General features: G+C 42.0%; 1 protein-coding gene across 1 annotated transcript in view; it reads right to left on the bottom strand.

Moving 5' to 3' along the window:
• Ctnnd2 (catenin delta 2) overlaps positions 1-21073 on the bottom strand; it is a 791514-nt gene that overhangs the window by 140231 nt on the left and 630210 nt on the right. Inside the window, exon 12 of the mRNA XM_051182606.1 lies at positions 20021-20204. Coding sequence (XP_051038563.1) covers positions 20021-20204 — 184 coding nt within the window. The remainder of the gene's footprint in view (positions 1-20020; positions 20205-21073) is intronic.

Below are 21073 nucleotides of genomic sequence, written 5' to 3'. Positions count from 1 at the left end.
AGAAGGTAGAGTAGGTGAACTTTTGTTTAAAATGTATACTGCCAGAGGATCCCTCTATGCCATATAAATACACAAGCTATAGCTGTCTTATCCAGGCACTGAATGGCTTCACTTAATCTGATAATTTGCTAAAATCTCCAAGAAGCATACTGGGCCACTTTAATCTAAATCACAAGTACTCAACATTGAATATTTTTATAGAATGTGAAAAATCAAATACACATTAGTTTATTCCAAATTCAAAGAAATTACAGATTTCTGTAATTTTCAAAACAACATGTCCCTGTCTTTTGTTGCACATGGACAGATCTGAAAGGCTGTGTATGCCATGACTCTCACTCTCTATCAACCCTGGCTACTCATGTAAGGTGAGACAAGGTGCATTGTGGTTATATGTAGTTACAAGCAGGGGAGATGTACTAACGCTCTCTATTCAATCTGAATTTTGGAGGTGGGTAGGGAACAACATTTTCCTCTCCAGTAGTGTTGGCCAATGTGAAGGCATGAATACTTACATTATCCCTTATGTACCCCAAATGTTGAAGCTAATCTTCAGGGTGAGGGTATTCACAGGTGAGAGCTCTGGGAGGTGCTTAGGTGAAAAGATGGGAGCAGTGTTGTAATTTAAGAAAAGCATCCTTTGAGAGAAAGATGCCACATGACAGGGTTCAAGCAGAGGGTTTATTATTATTATTAGTAGTAGTAAAATGGATCATAAAAAGGGGAAAGGGAAGAGACCAGCCTCCTGAGACAGGAGCAGCAGGAGAGAGGAGAGCAAAGAGGGGGACAGAGAGGGAGACAGCCAGAGAGAGAACGAGAGGTGAGAAACAGACAGAGAGGGGGAGAGAAAGAGGAGGATGGGAGGTGGGCAGGGCCCTTTAAAAGGGAACATAGTGAATGTGCACAGGTGGTGCTCTAAGTGGATGCAGCTGATGGCGTATCCTGTCAGAGCCTCAAGGACAGGCTAGTACAGATGCCTGAATACTAACAATCAGTGCACTTACAAAAGAGGCCTAGGGGAGGATGCTTGTCCCCTTTCCCATGTGAAGACACAGGAGGAAGGCATAATGTTTGATACACAAAGCAACCATCATGACACACTGTTGGCATCTCCATCATCTCAGCCTCTGGGACAGAGGAACAAATTTCTGTTGTCTTTTAATTTCACAAGTGAAAGTATTTTGTCATAGCAACCTGCATAAAGAGAGCTAGCCATGTCTTTTCATTTTAGTTTTGAATTTATTTGCCATGGAGACCATAGGTTCAGTTAGTGATGAACAGAAAATAAATAATAAGAGGAAAGCACACAAGCTTTCCAAAATTGAATCTATGGGCTGCCATGCTCAAGGCATGCAAGAGAAGAGATGGGAAGGGGGAAGCAAGCAGAAAGAGAGAGGGAGGGAGAGAGATGAAAAGAAGAAGGGAGGGAAGGAAAGGAGGGGAGAATGAGAAGTTCCATGAGAGAGAGAAAGAGGGAGAGGAGGATGGAGGGAAAGGAGAGGAGAGAAGAGAGAGAGAGAGAGAGAGAGAGAGAGAGAGAGAGAGAGAGAGAGAGAGTATTATGGAGATAAAGACTGAAGGTGTTAACCAGACATTGACTGATTTGGAGGTTTCCCTAAGGGAAAATCTGTCATGTGTCAGGTTACTTGTCAGTAGTATCTGCTTCTAACTCTTTCCCACAAAACCTCATTCAAATGGTACAGCCAACCAGCTGCAGCTCCATAGTGTGCCACTAGTTATCCTGCATGGCCACTGTCTTATCCATAACCATCTCCCATCTCCCACAGTCTCCCTGCTCTTCCTCCTTCCTTGGTTTCCATGGAAGCTCCATGGCATACTGTAGTGATTCTTAGAAAACTTACATTGATATATAAGTCCTCTCCAAGATCTTCCAATTTGCTCTTGGTCAAACTCAAAGCCCTTAGCACTGCATATGCTAGGAAGGTGTCCTATATTCCCAACCAGGTTGAAGCCAATTGTTCTATTTTTCTTCAGGTCAGCTGGTCCCACTTACTGATTCCTTCAGTGCGCGTGCGCGCATGTGTGTGTGTGTGTGTGTGTGTGTGTGTGTTTGTGTGTGTGTGTGTTTGTGTGTGTGTGTGTTTGTGTGTGTCCTTCTTGTCAGTAATATCACCAGGGTCTAGCACAGTGTAAACTCTATACACATTTGTTGAATTAAGAACATGTCATACATTATGTTAAACAAAACCCTGGGAAAAGTATCACATTTATCCCAGATTTATCTGGAAGGATTGATTGACAGAGAAGCCATGTGAGGAGTTCATCCACTCACTAGTCTACTAGTTTTACTTGTCAAATGATGTTCTAAAGTCAAGATTTCCTTAACAACATTATTTACAAAATACGCAGAATAATTGGATTTCATGCCAGTGTGGTAAAGATGTGGTATGTCACCATCAAAAGTATGTGATAACCTGGAAAGGAATGTAAAAAATACATAGACCCTAAATTGTTTAGGAATTATTGTCTTTCTGGTTCTGTCTCTCTGTATCCATGAATGATGTTACTCCCAGTAAACATTCAAGTCTTAGTTTGTTATTTACACAGCTGTAGACAAACACTTGCATAGTACTCTGGGAGGAAGACTGGTAAGTGGAAGGCCTGTGACTCATTCCATGACACTGGTTTGGGAGGAAAGATTGAGGAAAGGAAAGTGGGTACCAAATGAAAGGCCAGAGCTACTCCACGCACCCTGAAGACAGACATTCACAGAAACAAAATGATGGTGCATGGTGCATGTGTTGTCTTTATCTAGGGCAAGCTTTTCTTTCTCAGAATATTTCTGATGCCTATAATTGCTTATGGAAAATATTACCAAGTTATATTTTCATGCAGATATGAAATGGAGAAGATTTCATGACCAAAACAATTACTAACTATTGCTGGCAAAATCAAATGATTTTGGACACTGGAGGGCTAGTCCAACTTTTCCTCATTGATGGATAGCCATTTCTTCTAAGAACTCATGAACATTGATCTGATGACAAGGGTCATATTGGCCAAACTATTCAATGGAGAAATAGAAGATAAGTAAGATAATGTATGAACTGAGGTATCTGAGCTCCCAAACACAATGAAGGTTCACTTACTTAAAATCATAAAGAAAAACCAGGAAAAACGTTTTTGTTTTTCCTTGGAAAATAATACCCATAGTTACATGTGACCTTGCAATTCTGCTCCCAGGAATCTACCCTAAGAATTAAAAATAAACACCCACACCAAGGTATCAATATCAGGGTTATTCCTAGTGTCCAAAGAATAGACACAGCCAAACTCACCAATGGTTGAGTAGGTACCCAGGACAGTATATACACAAAGCAATATTATTCAAACCGAAAGGAATGTTCTTGTTTGCTTTTCTGTTCACAAAAAGCAACAGTATATGGATGAATCCAGAACATATGGAAAGCAAACTCCACACATGGCATCAGTCCACTGATACAAAATATGCACAACAGGTAAATACACAGAAATAAAGCACAGGTTGGTAACTACCAGGACCTGGGAACTGGGCAGGGGGACTGTGTGCTTAATAGGGACATGGTTCCCTTCGGAGGCGCTATAGTTTGGAAGTAGACCCTGGTGGTTTGCAGTACATTCTAAGCCAACACAATTCCATTGAGTTTTTCACTTTAAGTAGTTATCTCTATGTTGTATGGCTTTCACTTGATTTTATTTTCATGAAAAAAAAAAAAAGCTAAATGAAGGAAATACACATGGATGTGGGATCACAACTGAATTTATCTAACTTTTCTACTGGCCTGAATTGCACTCAGGCTGGAGCGTTGAATCTCTAGGAGTCCCTGCATCCTGAAGGTCTGTGGAGTCTCCTGAACTAGGCTTCACAGCTCAGTGAGTTTCCACAGAAAGGGGTAGAAGCCTAGAAGGTGAGGAGCATGGTGCCATTTGTCTAGCAGCCTTCTTGTCCCAGGTGGGAGATGCACCTTTCAAGCCCTGGGGTAGGTAGGTGCTCAGACAAGTTGTCTTTAATGGTTTCCCTGTGAAGCTGAAGAGCTTCCTCACTGAGTACTTGGTAGGAAATAACAGGATCATCCATCATCAATGATCTGCCCTCAAATGGGAATTAGCCTCGGAAAGTCCTAATAAATTCTATCTTTTCTTCTTTAAGCCTATTGCCCCATCTGGCTGAGGAGTATTGTCCTATTCATCTACTTCATCTGCTCAGGATTGACAGGGGTCAAGGACAAATGACACTTAATCATGTTTGCTAGTCCAGAAGACAGTGTTACTTGTAGTGGAAAAGAAACAAAATTTCTTTCTGTTCCAGAAAGTAAAGTTTCAGTGCCACTTTCCTACATGCCAGGGAGAAAGCCTGACCTTCAAGTGCTGCCAGACTGAGTCAAAGACCAGAGCCAGGTTCCTCCCACCGCCATGGGTACTCACTCACTGTGACAGGCCACAAGCCACGCCTCCTGGCAGACTCAAAAAGGACACAGGGCTTTTTACTTGTCCGTGAAGTAATTACTTGTTCAGTAAGCTCCATTTGTGCCAACTGCCTGACCCACCCTTGTGCAAAGCAGAGCTGTAAGGGCAGTCACAACCACTTCTGGTAGGAGCACTTCTATTTGACGGTACCCTCATCTGCTTAAATTAAATTAGCTTGCAATTAGTGGTTACACTGCTTTCCAAAATAAGGTCAGGTGAAAATGCAGCCCCAGGAAGAACAATGGTCAGGACACAAAAGTCAGCATACTGCATTCATGGAGCATCATGGGGCATGGTGAATCAGCTGGCCTTCCCTGGGTATAGCCATCCTCACACAAAATCTTTGTGCTAGCATAGCTCCTTTCTGGTAATAGGTTACCCTAAGAGAAGTGCAATTAATTGTAAAGAATGCATTAGCTCCAGTGGGTACCTCTGGTACCTCTGTGGCATCATGTCTTTTGTGGTGGTGCAGAGCTTGTTAATGGGGAATAATGATGCACCTGCACCTCCTGGGGACAATAATGAAGGACACAGGTTAATCAGAAGTCCTAGAGTGTTTGTCCTCTTACTTAGCAGACCAAGAGACTGAGAAATACATTCATGACACAGACAGAAAAGCATAGAGTCCAACAGCACGAAGCTGAAGGTATCAACTTGTTTGTACACATTACCCTTAAGTATTGTTGCTTTCCTATTTCAGTACTAGGTGTTAATTTTGTTGTTGTTGCTCGTATGTGTGCTAGAGTCAAGGAAATGAGTTCAAGGGTGGCGCCACAATGAAGCCACTTGGTTCAGTACTGGCTCAAGCATCTAGCTCCCAACTCACAAAGGAGTGTGGCAAGGTGAGACCTCTGACTTAGAATGGTTTGAATGCTGTGGAGGGCTCTCATTTGCTAAGCATCCCTTCTTCCCAGAGGACTCACACAGACAAGCTGAGGTGAACCATATACACCTTGTTGCTGTTTTGTACCAACTATGATCGTTGTTTACTCTGCTTTTTAAAACAATGTCACTCTGTAAAGAAGAAGTGCACACAAGCAGACATGTCAAAGAATTACAAAGGCTTAGGACATAAGTTATAAGTGGAAGAGTGGAAGAGTTGAGTTCTTGCATCCTGCAATGTCAGTCGCTAGACTGGCTTATTTGCATCTTCAGGGAAACTGATCTTTACATAATGCTGGCAAAGCAATCTGGGAGAATTATATACATGCATACACACACACACACACACACACACACACACACACACTGATTACATATATAAACTCAAGAAACTGTAATGATTAAAAGAATGAACTCCATTTATTTTTCAGGGATCCACTATCTTATAAAACAACGCTTTGTAAAAAAATAAATAAATAAATATTAACTCCCGTGCTCACTCCACCCTAAGACAGAGGAAAGGTGAGGCTGGATATCTCACACATGCTCCTGGTACCAGATTACCCATACCCTGGTCAACAGGGTCAGCTCTCTTGTGCTGCTCAGGTGAGAGGCAGGGCCCGCTTTCCCAGGTTCTACGGCCGATGAGGGGAGGGTCAGCTCTCCCACTCTTGCGTCTCTGGAACCAGCTTTCCTACCTGCAGTAGGTAGCAGAGGGCGAGGGGGGTCATCTCTCCTTGCCTATGCCACTACGTGACGGACAGACAGTGGGGCTAGCTCTCCCACTCTCACACCTTCAGGGCCTGCTTATCCACAATCCCAGGATCTGAGGGCATGAGAGCAGGAGAACTGGCCCTGCTCCTTGTTGCTCGCTGCAGTGGGTGAGATGGAGAGCTGGCCCTGGTGCTGTCAATGAGGGGAAACTGTCGGGTGGACCACCCAGCTCACACCCAGGCCCAGAACCAGGGCCATGAGTTGGCCTAGCCCAACATCCACCCCATCCATGAGCTGCTAAAGCATGCAAAGGGGCTGGATCTCCAGATACAAAGCAGCGGGATCTCCATGACACAAGACAAGAGGCTATCCAAGACAAGTCCTAGTGAGGGACATGTATAGAGGGTGTAGCAGAGGCCAGAGGCCTCGAACCAGACCAATGACACATTGCACTGGACACTTTCACAAAGTAAAGATGTTTGGACTAAAGGGTATGCGGCGTGACAGTGTGTCACTACAGCTGTCACACGGAGACTTTTTTTTTTTTTTTGGTTGTTTTTGTTTTTATTTTAAATTTATTTTGTGGGGAAGTATGGTTGCTAGGGCAGAGGGTGGATATGAAGGGAAGGGGAGATGAATGGGGTCAGGATGCATGATATTAAATCTACAAATAATAAAAAAGTCTGAAAAAAATTATTTTGGCATACTGGTTGGGAATGAATTACACTTCATTGTTCTTGATATATATCTTTAATTTTAAAAACAATTTTACTTTACATATCAATCCCAGTTCCCTCTCCTTCCTGTTCTCTCTCTCCCACCACCATCTTCCCATCCCACCCCCATCCACTCCTCAGAGAGGTTGAGGGCCTTGGTCCTTCCCCAAAAGATGTGAAAGACCTTGATGATTCTCCATGGGATTTGTTTTGTTTGATTTTTAGGAAGCATTTATATGCTGGCAGGAAGAACAATTTTTGTTTTTTGACCATTTGAGATAAGGTCTCAGTCTATAGCTCAGGGTGGCCTGGAAGCAGCAACAGAGTTTTAGGCTGTGTATTAATTGTCCATCTTCCTGCCTCTTTTCCTAAGTATTGAGATTAGCCCTAAGTCTAGCTAGGAAAAAATGACTATAATATGCCAACATTTTCAACCAAATTAAAACACAGGAATATTTTTAAAAGCTTTAGCTATTGCCTATAGATGGAATGAATGGCATGATGGGGTATTTTATGCTAATCATTTACATGTAAGATGAAACCATTATATGCATCTTTTCTGGCTAAGAGAGACTGCATATTGCTTGGGAAGAAGTGGTCCTCATTACTAGCTCATAAAGTATGAATGCTAGAAAGAACTATGGATACTTAGTTAGTCTTTTCCATACTAGCATGAAGACCTGAGCTAGAGAACTATATGCACAGTAACCATGTAAAGCCAAGAATGGCAGTGTGTATTTATAATTCCTGATCTAGGGAACCATATTGTAAAACCCAACAATGGCAGCCTGTGTCTTTAATCAGTTACAGGGAGACAGACATAATGATTCATGGAGCTTGTTCGCCATCTAGTCTGGCCATTCAGTCTTCTGGACCTTGTTTCAAAAAATAAGGAGGCAAGAAACTGAAGAAGATACTTAACATTGACTTGTAGCCTCTACATGCATACAGATACACAGGAAAACACACACACACACACACACACACACACACACACACACACACACACACACACACACACACACACACACACACAGAGAGAGAGAGAGAGAGAGAGAGAGAGAGAGAAAGAAAGAGACTATTGTTTTAATGATGGGTTAATTAGAGAAGACACACCCATTTGTATTATCTATCCCTCAGGATACATAGGCAGACCTATGCCTATCTGCTGCTAACCCTGTGGACACTGTCCATTTGCTCATCAGCATGCCTACAGCACACACTCCATGGCTTGGTACATGGAGGATGCCCAAAGGAACATTCGGAGAGAACCAGGCTTTCAGTTGGATTTCACTAGGGAACGTCCTGATTATGCACTGGTACTTCATGCAGTTAGTCTACAGAGAATGAAAATGCTGGTGTAGGCTCCATGAGAGTGCTTTGCTAGATTACAGATGAAAAAGTGTCACTGACTGACCGGCTCTGGCCGCTGTGCACTGAAATGCATCACTGTGTCTTTCCTTCACACTAAGGCTTCATTTCCCATATATGCTGGGGACAATGACTGACAGATCTTAGCAGCACCCACAAGGCAAGCTCATAACAGAAGACCTGGCTCCTGTAAAGGATGACTGGGTTAAAGAACTCTCCAGGTGCTTCATGAGTTCTGTCAGCCTGACATTCCAGGGTCCACCTCTTTGCCTCCTTCCTTCCTCCCCGCTTCCCTTCCATTTTCTTACTTGAGGGAAACTGAATCATGCTTTGGTGGCTCTCCTGGTTCCTCTGGCCACTTTTCCTCAGAGGTGTCACCTCTGAGTAAACACCTTACATGAACTTCTCATTTCCTTTTGGTGATTTTAGAGGCATCTGGGCTGTTCCAGCATATCAGTCTTACTATAAATAAACCGAGGTGTATTTGAGAGGTGGCTGCCTCTGTCTTACATGCAGAGGGAGGTTCCTAGTTCTGGTGTCATACAGTAATGTGACTCCCTCATTCACTAACTGGTTTGAAGAAGTCACACTACAAGCAGTGGTAGAGTTTGCTGAGAATTCTTGCTTCACACTCTACCACCATGCTGAGCTCTAGCTTCATCTCCTGGGGGTAAGGAAATGAACAGGGAAGTCTGTGTTATGGGACATTTTTACAGCCTTTGTTTATGATCACTGCCACCTGGAAATAGGACCCAAAAGTTAATATTAACTATTTTTGCTTAGGTTATAAAGTAGGCATTTTGTTTATATTATATAATGAATCACATACTCTTCATGCTGGCCAGCATGACTTTGCTATACAAAGGTTTGAATCCGTTGAAAGTTACTTGCCACCATTTCGGCATTCTATGCATGTTGGCAGATTATCGGAAGCATCTGAGCCATGCCTCAGAAAGGTTAAAATAGAAACACAATAGCTTTAATCTGTAGAAGAGGAAGGACTAAAGGAAACAAAACTAGGCAGAGGTACAATTCCTCCAGAAAGGAGCCAAGCTGCTGGCAACTGGCTCATTGTACTGTTGCCAGTGAAACGTTGTCTCAGGCAGGTGACACACAAGCCAGAAAGGAGGTCTGGGCTATTGAAACATGACAAAAGTCTGGGTAAGGCACTCATGGGGAACTGGCTGAAGGAAAGTAGGAGCTGGAAAGAGATACCAAAGTGAGATGTTCACCAAAGACGACAACACACCTTGTCAGGCCAGCACCTGAGTGAGTTCCAGAGGATCATGGGAAATGAGCTATGGAACCTGGAACAGTGTTGTTGGCATAGAAGGGCAAATGAGGGGGGACAGGGATGCAAGGGCTTCCCATGCTCCCTCCGAGTCTCAAAGATAAAACAATAAAGTACCAGAAACAAAGTTAAAAGATGTGTAAATGGCAGTTTAGTGGTATGTCAATAGCACTAAACTCTTCTTAGAGCTCTCTGTCCATCAGGAGGATGCTCCTTTTTCCAATTTTTTTAAGGAAAGTATAATAAGATCAATACTTCTCAAACCATTTTGAAAAAAAAAATGTACAGGGAATGAACACCACCTAAATCCTTTTATAAAACCAGAATTATGCTGATGCCAAAACCAGGTAAAGACCCAACAAAAAAGAACACTATAAATCAATAAATGTAACACATGATATAAATAGACTTAAGGACAGAAATCATACGATCTTCTCAACAGATCCAGAAAAGACATCTGAAAGTGTTCAACATGACTTCATGATAAAAGTCCTAAAGGAAATAGGGACTCAAGGAAAATGCATACACATAAGAGAGCTGTGCACGAGGAAATGGCCCAACATTCTATTAGATGGAGGAATCTGAGAAAATTATATCTACGTCTAGAAAAGTACGAGTATCTACGCTCTTACAGCACAGTGCTTGAATCTCAGCCAGAAAAATATATAAGAGAAAAGGCGAATACAAGTGGAAAAAAGGACAAATTATCCCTGTTAGTAGGTAATTTAATTTTATACTTAAAAAAACTCACAGAAATCATCAAAAATACATAGCTCAGATAAATATTTTCACCAAATTTGAAAGCTATAAAATCAACATATAAAAATTGATGGCTTTTCTATATACAATCATGAACCTGCTAAGCAAGACATTAGGAAAATTGTTCGCTTACAATAGCTTAAAAATACCTAGGAATAAACTTAACAACTATAAAAGACACATATAATAGAACCTGTAGATAGAAATAGAAGTTAGAGAAACCATTTGGCCATGTGAAGATTTTCTTTGCTAATGAACTGTTCAAATTAATAGTGATCAAATGGCTGTACCTCCAAGAGGAGTGTACATATTCAGTGCAATCTTCATTAAAATTCTAAAACATTCTCCTCATAATTAGAAAGGATGATTGTAAAATTCCTATGTGAATAGAAAAGACTCCACAAAGACAAAGCAACTTTAAGCAAAAGGAATAATGCTGGCGATAACACAGTAACTGATCTCAAATTATACTACAGAGCCAATGTGTCAAACACAGGACGATACTAGCACAAACAGACATTTAGAAGGCAAAAGAAAACAGAAGACCCAGAAATAAGCCTATACACCTACAAACATAACATTTTTACACGGGTGTGTAAAAAATAATACATATGAACAAATACAGCTTTTTCAACAAATGGAGTTGGCAACACTTGATATACACCTGCCAAGGAATTAAGTTAGATCTCATTCTACTCTCTCTCTCTCTCTCTCTCTCTCTCTCTCTCTCTCTCTCTCTCTCTCTCTCTCTCTCACACACACACACACACACACACACAATCATATACTTTATAACCTGCAATGCTAAAACTGAAACTGCTCAAGGGAAAAACAGGAAATATACTTCAAGATTTTAGGCACAGGCATGAACTTCTGACAAGGACTCTAGTAGCACAGAACATCACTCCCAGAACTGATGAACTCCCATTTACATTACATGAATGCTTCTGCAAACAACAGGTGAGGTGAGGTGTCTGGTCAGCAGGATGAGCAGACAGCCTACAAGGTGGGAGAAATCCTTGGCCAACTGTACTTCACACAGGGAGTTAACATATAGACTATATAAAGAACTGCAAAAAACTAAGCACCCAAAATAAAAACAGAATGACCAAATAATAAATAGGCCAATGCCTTAAGCAGACAGCTCTTAGTAAATAAGATAGATAAGTAACCAATTAGTGTTTTTGAAAAGTAGTTTTCTTAGTCATTAGAATAATGCAAGCTAAAACTCCTTTGAGAGCCCATCTCATCCTGGTCAAAATGGACAACATCAAGAATACAGATGGCAATGAATCCTGGTGAGGACATGAGAGAGAAATGCGTGGTCACTGCTGGTGGGAAGTAAACCCAAACTTTATAATTCTATATGATAGATTCTAAAAACCCTGAAACTAGAACGATGCGGTCTAGTTACAACACATCCAGGCACAGCAATACCTGTATGTAGGAAACAGAGCCAGCCTAGATGTCAATCAGTAGATTGATGGGCAAGTAAAATATGGTACACACATACAAATCAATCTTATGCAGGCTGAAAAAACAAACAATAAAACCCCATGAGATTTGTGTATTCCTGACACAGAAAGACAAGTTTTTTCTAATATGCATATCCTAGATTTTAATTTTTTGTACAGGCACATAGATGTTGATAGTGTGTTCATAGGACATGAGAACAGACAGGGAACACGACAGAAGAGGGAGGGAGAAGAGGAAGGACAGAAAGCACGTGACATGGACATGGGGAATTAGGGAGAAAAGGAGATCAGCAGGTGGTAGGCAGGAAGGAGGAGAGGGCCATGGAGGGACAAAGGAAAGCAAAGAAAGAAGCATGTCGGAACATGCTACAACTAAACCTGTTGCTTTGTGTGATTATTTATAAAGAACAAAAAAAAACAAAACAAAAAAAAAACAAAAACAAAACAAAACAAACAAACCACCCAGTATCTTCTAAAATGGGATCGAACAGAGAAATTCAACTGTGATAGTGATAGCATTACCATAGCCTGAGATATGTCTCTCTGAAATTCAAAGTGAATTCTTAACTTAGAGACCCTTCCCCCCACCCCAGGATGGGACAGTATTTAAAGGCAGGGACTTTAAAATGAGGCAATATGCTTAAAATAACATCTTAGCCATGTCTGACTGGTGTCCTTAAAAGATAAAGAAAAATTGGGTACAGATCCCTGAGAGAAGACCACACACACAGACACAGTGGATGATGGAAGTCTGCTAGTTCAGGGCAGGGTCCTTAGAGGAGCAGGTCCATTGGGACTTTGATGTCTACCTCCCAGCCACACAGCTGCAAGGACAAAGAGCCAGTGACTCAAGTCACACAGACCAAGACACTGGTGTAGTAGCTGAGCAAGTCCAAATAGTTTCTACCTCATGGTGACTGCGCTAAGGGAACTGGACTGCAGTTGATGGCCACGCAGACCTGTTACCAATGCAGCTGCTGGGTAGGCAGCCACTTCTCAGTCAGATGAACTCTCAGACTCCTGAGTTCTGTCCCACTGGCCTCTGTGACCCCCATCTTGGATAACATGCGCTGCTGAGGCATGATTCAAGAAAGCTCTGTCACATATATGGATGTTAAACCCTCTAGCCAGTGAGAAACAGCCAGTGAGGAGATGTTGCCATTTGAAGCCCAGGTGTAGAAAAGGTGGAGGGGGAAACGCCTCCATGTAGCACCTCTGTATACTTCTCAGAGAAAAAGTCCTTTTGCGCTACAAGCACCAGGTACACAATGCTCCATGCAGCTGGCAAATGCCCACATCCTAGTCCAGATGGGCAAGCCACCCCAGAGTTCAATGTCCCAACACTTTCAGACCTACTGGCCATCTTTTGCAGTACTGGAAGGCTCTTTGGATGCTACTAGGGAAGTTAACTCAACAGTGGTACCTAGCTATGAACCCTGAACTACAGTAATAACTAGTCTGTCAACATATCGACCACTGGTGCAATTGTAGAATAATTGCTATGGGAGTAGCCAATTACTTTTGAGTTAGATTTAAAGACCACTTTACAGGATGGGACCCCTGGAATCATTAAGTAGGCCCAAAAGGAGTAGGTCATAGGATTAGGGAGGCCATTGCACTATTATTCTGATAAATGGACATAACTGCACTGTTAGTGCTTGTCTTCATACCCACAGATGAGTGCAGCATGCTTCTGGGATGTGAGCCTTCAGAGGCTCTCTATACTCTAGTAGATGGTCCCAATCCATACATATGCAGGCAGCACTGAGTAGACTCAATGAGTTTTAAAAGAGTGCACATGAAGTTGGGAGGTAAAAGTGATGAAGAAGACAAGAGAGGGATGAGAGGGGAAAGTGTGTGTGTGTGTGTGTGTGTGTGTGTGTGTGTGTGTGTGTGTGGAGGGGGGAGATTTGATCCAAGCACATTATCTGCATGTATGGATATGAAACAAACTATTTAAAAGATAACATTCATCTGAATAGGTGGATAACACTGGCATGATCTGAACATTAAAATAGTAATTTTCCTCTTCTTACCTGTGGCTAATGCAAGAGTAAACCAGATGAAATAATGTCCTCAGGGCCTTCTAGCCATGGTGTGATTATCATTAGCATTACTTTGTGATGGGTTTTCTCAAGGTCACTCTAGAATTAGTGGCACTGTGGGACCAAGCGCTGATCCATTATATGGGTTAAGATGACTAATTGAGGGTCTGAGTTTAATTATACTCATAAGCGCAGGCACAGTGCAGCTCCTCTGACAGGCTTAATAACATTCTGTGTACACAAAGATAGATGAGAAAAATTAGGGTTGTGTATTGTTGTCCTTCAGGACAAGATGCTGAAGTGGGAATAGAATAATAAAAATAAATAAGCGACTTGGCGGCGTGGGCAAAGGAGCTGTGGAAGTTAACAAAGGCAGCCTTTGCACAGGCTCCCACCGCTGACCAAGTCCTAAGCACCCATGAGGAAAGGCAGCCCAGCCACAAAGTAACAACGCTGTTTCTGAGTTGTCTTATGGAGCCAGTCGCTGGGTTAAAAGGGGGAGAGAAGGGCCGCTTATCAAGGCTTTACCTGCAGCTCATCCTGAATGAGGATTATGGACATGCCAAGGATCTTTAGGGTATTGATCTATATGTTTTAAATGGGAAACACAGCCATCTCTCTTAGAAAGTCCAGGCAGCATCCATTCTGCACAAGGATGCACAGTGGGAATGACAAATGTATCATGTCATGTTTCCAGGAACCCAGAATGACTTCTGGCTTCACATGGTCTTCTGTAAATCCAAGCTATGTCTGATGCTGACTCAGAGTCAGGAGAGCAGGTAAAGAAAGGCTCCTGGGTGAGAGCAGGGTACACAGAAGTCACACACCCTCCTAGGAAGCCTTCATGCACATCTGCTCACGTGGTTGGAGGCAAACCTTCTTAGTCTGAGGCAATCACATCTGGACATGCAGACCTCACTCCTGCATAGGTAATGCCTTCGTCCCTTTGTTTGAGCTATGGAGGCAACTGGTTTTACACACAGACAAAATCAAGTCCCCCTCTGGCCATTTTGTCCTAGTTTGTGAGGACTGTTTGGAAACAGTAGTTTACTCATTGTCTTCCCTGTCCTGTGTTCTCAGGTGCCCCCTGGCTCTGCAGGTCCCTCTGTTTCCAACTAAGGAAGATACATTTCTTTTCTGCATCTGCCAGAGCCGAGTCTTTGGGTAACTCCTGGTTTAAAACAACAGAAATGTATTCTTTCAGGGTTCTAGACGCTAGAAGTCCAAAACCCATGTGCCAGCATGACCATGCTCACACTGAAGGCTCCAGGGAGCCTCTCCTGTGGTGGCTGTTAGGCATCCTCAGTGTTCCTTAGCACATAGCTGCCTCCTCATATCTGTTTCCAAGGCCTTTATCTCCATGTAATTGCTCCTTAAAAAGGCACCATTACACATAGGCCCTCCCTAGTCAAACTAAATCAGACCTCTAAAGACACTATTTCCAAGAAAGGTCACCTGCCAAGGTTATAGACAGACATGGGTTTTGGAGGAATGTTTGTTTATTTCCACCACTACACTGACCCTGGCCGGCAAGAACTTGCTCACAGACCCCTCAGAACTGGCCTCATGCAACCCATTAATACATGTTTTCAGCTGAAGGTGATCATTATAATGGCCAGAGGTTAAGAGACACATTTGATTACACAGTGCTCAACAAAACAGTCATCAGTACAAACCCAAATCTCTTCCCAGGTCTGACTCAGTCTGCATGAAGTCATTTCCCCAGAGGAGTTCATAATCATAAAAGGAGGAAGAAAAAGACTAAGAGAATAATTTCACTCAGATTTATGTACCAAGCCCTTCTAATAATTTGTCACACTTGTTTTGGACAATATTTTTTAAAAAGCTTTTGTTTAAAAATAAAGTTTGGGCATAGCAGGTTTGAACAGAAGATGGAATTATAAGATAGGAAGAAATGCGCACGAATGGGTGTGACTGTGTTTGGGAAGAGGAGGTAGACACGGGGGAGGCAGTGATGGAGTTAAGTTCTACCCTGCCCTGTGACTTGATGACTCATGGTTCTCAGGCCCTCTGTCCCATCCCATGATCCAGCAACTGTCATATTTTACCAACTCATTCCTTCCACACAATTGAAGAGATCTCCCTACCCCCATTTCTATCTTATTTTATCAGTGATAAATAGGTATTTCAGGAACAAATAGATGGATCTGCCTGAGAGAAATTCCATTTCCTACCCAAAATGAATTTTAAATGGAAAAGTGCTGAGGGCATTGAGTCTTCATTTAACATATCATCTGTGCATAACTTTTTGCAGTGTCCACAGGAGATGACTGTTTCCTCCTAAGGAAGGCAGAAGCTGGGGGCTCTTCTCAGAGGAGCACTCTGTGAATGTGGCTTCTGTGGATCAGGATGAAGAGGCACCCACTGTGGATATACTGTAGCATCTACTACAGAAGGACACACAAGAGCCTAGACTGCCAACAAAGACCATGAGTTGCCTGAGGACATATGGTTCTGGACATTCAGATTTTAGCTGCATAAAATTAAACTTATTTTACTTGAATTTTTTTCTCTGCTGAGTGTTTGGACAGTGAAGAGTGGTGTGAATTATATACTTAAACTTAAATTCATCTCTGCAAAGTAAAATGGTGAAAAAAATATATTAATTGCTTCAATTCTTAGCCTTGCCTCTCTTCCAGAAACAAGTGTGAATTATGCTATGAATGAAGTCAAGAGTCATGACGGCTAACAATGGTCCAATATATTTATTTTTACCTGCCATTTGCTGTACTAGGTTAGAAAATTCTGTGTTGGGAAAACAGTTTTATTTTCCTTTCTATTTCATTTTATTTATGTATTCCTAAACTGCAGTTTCAGAAATAACCCTAAAATATCAACTCATCTTAAACGCATCAGTCACAGAATAGAGGAGTCTGACACAGGATTGACTAGGATATTCCGTGTGTGTGTGTGTGTGTGTGTGTGTGTGTGTGTGTGTGTTTCAAGAACATTCATGGTTCCAAATGAAGATTTATGGAGTTCACTGGGCAACTGTCCAAGGCTCTACAGAAATAAATGATTTTGGGTTTTAGAGGCTCAGAGATCATGTCAGGTGAATACTTTCTGCTTGTTCTCTAGTGAGGGCCTCAAGGCAGGTCCATCACCACTGAAGGAGAGTGTGGAAGGAACCAGGAGCAGGATGGGATTCCGGCTACTCTTTGTGAGGATCTGTCTCAGAGAACCAGCCATGTCCCATCGCCAAAGGCACTGCCACCTTTGTACATCTCCACAGTATGGAGCAATCTTCCAGCACATGACCATAGAGACACAGCTCACATCCAGCCACAGCTTAGGACTGAGGAGGGAAAGTGAGGAAAGGAAGAGAAGAAGAAACAACTGACGTTTAAAGGCAAAAGGACTATTGGCTAGGGAAGTGCCACCCAGTAAATGCTCACAAAGAAATTAAAGGTGGAGCATGATAGTGTGTGCTGAATTCTCATCACCTGGGAGTCAGAGGCAAGATCTCCACAATCTAGGGTGGCATGAACAACAGAGTAAGAGCCTGTCTCAAAAACACCAAAAGAAAAAGGGAAATGAAATTAAATGACTCAATCCATAGGACTGTGGACTACAGGTTGGCTGGTTGTTACATGCTATTTCAGGAGGCCTAGTTACAATCTTACCATAGGACCCTACATATTCTCCTAGTGTGGTCAAATGGAAATGGTCTGCAGACGACTCAGGGTGTGTGAGTCAAAAGCCAGGAGAGGCCCCATAACTTAAATAAGCAGAAACTTACCAAGCTTATAAAATGTAAGAGAATAAACTATGCACAGGGTTAGGGATGCAGCTTAGTGGTAGACTGCCTGTCTAGCACATGTAAGGCCCTGGGTTTGACCCCAGTGCTAACAAAGAAAGCAAGACTCAGTTTGGTATTAATGGAGACCTGGATCCAGGACCCTCTTTGGATGCCAAAAAATATGTATGCATTCAAATCCTGATATAAAATAATACAGAATTTTCTTCTTGTGCTATTATTGTATTCATATAAGAGTGTAGTATTCTGTTAGGGTCAAATGTGTGTGCCACCCTCTAGAAGGGCTAAGAACTCTTAACCTATAGTTTGGTTAGGAGTTACTGCCTGTTGGGAGCTGTGGTGAGGATCTCCTGGCTCACTGACGTCACTTAGCAAAGGCTTATGGGATCAAAGTGCTAACAGGTAGAAGCAGCATTGGAAGTGATTTCTTTAATAAGAATCAAGATCCAAGAGCTGCCGAGAGGAGCAAGAGCACACATAAACTAGCTCTGAAAACCGTAAAAGCTCTGTGCAGTCACAGACACGTGCAACTGGTTGGGTGTGTTGTCCTTGTCTCAGGGGACCGTGGATGGATAAACAAGGCAACTCCTTGAAACCTTTTGTTCATGGAGTCTTTGTTTGATAAATTCATTTTACCTCTCTGGGCAACCACTACTTTCCTCTCCCAGTCCAAAGAGACTATCAATGTGACATGATATGGCCATCACACAAGAACAAGAACAGTGCTAGCCAATGGCTATCCAATGAGAACAGTGCTGCCTTTCTGTAGGACAGAAGTTTAGTTAAAAAATAGTTTGTTACATGCAAAGGGGTTTTGCCTTATAGCTCATGTAACACACTCAGAAATGTGAGAAATCACCCACTCTGCTTGCATCATGGCTTAGGAAACCTGACTTGTATACAGCATACTTTTCCTGAACCTAACAACCTCTTCCTTTAATATTTCCCGTGTTGTTTGTGGTCACTTCCTCCTGGAAGCAGAAGCAGTAGGGGCAGAGAAGTGTGGGGTGTCAACCGGATTTTATCTCACTGTAAGCTGGCTCACATTCTCCCTGATCTTAAACGCAGCCAGAAGCCTCATGATATTATCATTAAAGGTGCTGAATATACCCAGTGTGCCTATGCCTTCATCTTTGAATAAAATGTCATGAAGATGCAAGGATGTACCTGTTATTCAGAATTTCATGCAGAGCTGGCCAGGTTTCCACTGGTCACTATGCAACAGAATCTCTGGCTCCTCCTTCCACAGACTTTATTATTATTATTATTATTATTATTATTATTATTATTATTATTACTATTATCATTAATGAATAGTGGCTTTGCAAACAGAAGAAGGCAAAAAGAGGAAAGTCAGTTTTCACAGGTGCAGATAACTGGTTGGGAGTACCTCCAGTGTTGGTACTGGAAGATTTACAGCTTTTCAGGCAGAGTGGGGCCTCCGAAGGATAATAGAATTGAAGACATCATAAAAGGATGCTCCAACAGGAAACTTTGGAGAAGTATAAATCTGGCTTATGGTAGAGAATATCCAGTGAAGTCATGCCAAAGGTTCATATGTCATGTGGTGAAGGAAACGTGTTCAGAGGATTCCTGCTGTGAGTTTTACTCTGCACATACACTGACACACAAAAGATGTCCTCTCAATGCCAGGGCTGAGAGCATTGGTACAGATATTCATGAGATGGTTACTAGTAACTCTCATTGGCTAAAAATGGTCTACTTGATGGGGAAACTGTAGGTCTGTGACAGCCCAGCTCACACCATTCTAAGCATTGGCTTTGAAATATAGATTATTTGATTAGGCATGTTCAACAAGCCCTTTTGTTCTATCTTGTAGAAATCTCCAACTTTAATATAAAACTTCCCCATGAGCACAGGCTGACTTTAGAGAAATGTCTGTCTATCTTGTTTTATACCTCCTTTCCTAAAAGTCAATCAAGGTATACAGACAACTCTAAGAAGACCACATAGATTTCTGTGTGGGGATTTGTTTTTTAATGCACTAAAAATTATGGATACTTAATTTTTTTATCATTTGAAAAACACAAAGTAAGCGGGCCTCATTAAAGAGATATTTCTAAGAAATTATGAACTCTTGTAACCATACAAAGAATTAAGGAGGAACAAAGTCAGAATAAAAGCAGTTCCTGGTGCTATTTAATTATGTCCCTATACATTTGTCACAGACTCTCCCTAAGAAATTGCCTGGTTTATTTTTCACGTAAAATGTCATGTCAAATTACTATAAACTATTGTTTTCAGTGAGAGAAAGGAACTTGGTTTTAGTTGAGATGGAACTCTTTGTATTGCTTTAGATGTAAGACAGCAAGCTAGCTAAGCTAAACATTGTGTGGGTCTAGAGTCATGGAAAGTGTGGAAAGCACACCCCTCAAAGTGCTTTCCTTTAGCTTTCTATTTGCCATGCCTGTCAACATCTGTCTTGATAAGACAGTCTTGTCATCAAGGTTACAGAAAGAAGCCCCTACACCAGGAGCTCAGTGGGCCGGGAAGGGACTGACCTTAGGCACCCAGTGGCGTTGCGCAGCACCTGTGATGAATGCAGCTGTATTTTCCGATCGTCCTGAAGAGGTGAATTTTCCCAGCCTGAGTGAGGGATAATCACCGCATTGGTCAACACTGCCAGGGCATCCTGGATGATTGGCATTTTAAGTGCATCACATGATGAGAGGTTCCAAAGGACTCCTGCAAAATATATACAAGGAGAGCCACTGAATGGTACCATTCTTTGTCATTGCAACCAGTTTTCCTTACCAGATATAACAGCATTGGCAGCAATGGGTAAATAGTATGCACTTGGCCAGCAAGATAACTTAGTAGGTAAGGATGCTTGCTGTTGAGGCTGAAGACCGGAGTTCAATGACTAGGACACTGACTCCTGCAGGTTGTTCTCTGACATGCACACATGTGCTGTGGCACGCGCGCGCGCACACACACACACACACACACACACACACACACCATAAATATAAAAGACAGGGGGTATCGGTTAACACTTGTGTCTTAGAGCCTGCCCTCAACAGTTAATGACAAAGAAGTCATGAATTTGAAAAAGAGCAGGGCCAGTAGGTACATGGAAGGGGTTGGAGGGAGGAAAGGGAAAGGGGAAAATGATTATATTATGATCTTAAAAATATTTTTTAAATGGAGCAACAGAGAGTAGGAGACTGTGTATAACATTAACTAATGTAGATAGAACAAAATAAAAAATGTTGGCCACACAGAATGCTTTGGGTTTTAAAATATAAATTTTCTAAACAGAAAACTAATTCTAGATGAGGCCACAGACATTGCCTCCATGTATGTCACCATTTAAAAATTCTCTTAAAGTAATGGTCTTATTTTATTTTTGTTCTGCATAATAGACATAAATGAAAAGGAAACATCTGTGTTTAAGCTGGAGTTGCTACCATTGGCATGCATTGGGACAAGCCTGACATGTCCTAAAAAAAGCGACCTCCAGGTTACTTGTTTAGGGGGCTTGTGGCCTTCTAACCAGATGAAATATCATCTCATCCATTGTGTTTGACGACATTGTTCTTGACATTTTGATT

The sequence above is a fragment of the Phodopus roborovskii genome, unplaced genomic scaffold (genome assembly GCF_943737965.1).
Source record: "Phodopus roborovskii unplaced genomic scaffold, PHOROB, whole genome shotgun sequence".
NCBI classification, from domain to species: Eukaryota; Metazoa; Chordata; class Mammalia; order Rodentia; family Cricetidae; genus Phodopus; species Phodopus roborovskii.
Note: the sequence above shows the minus strand (reverse complement) of the source record. Positions and strands in the feature narration are given on the sequence as shown.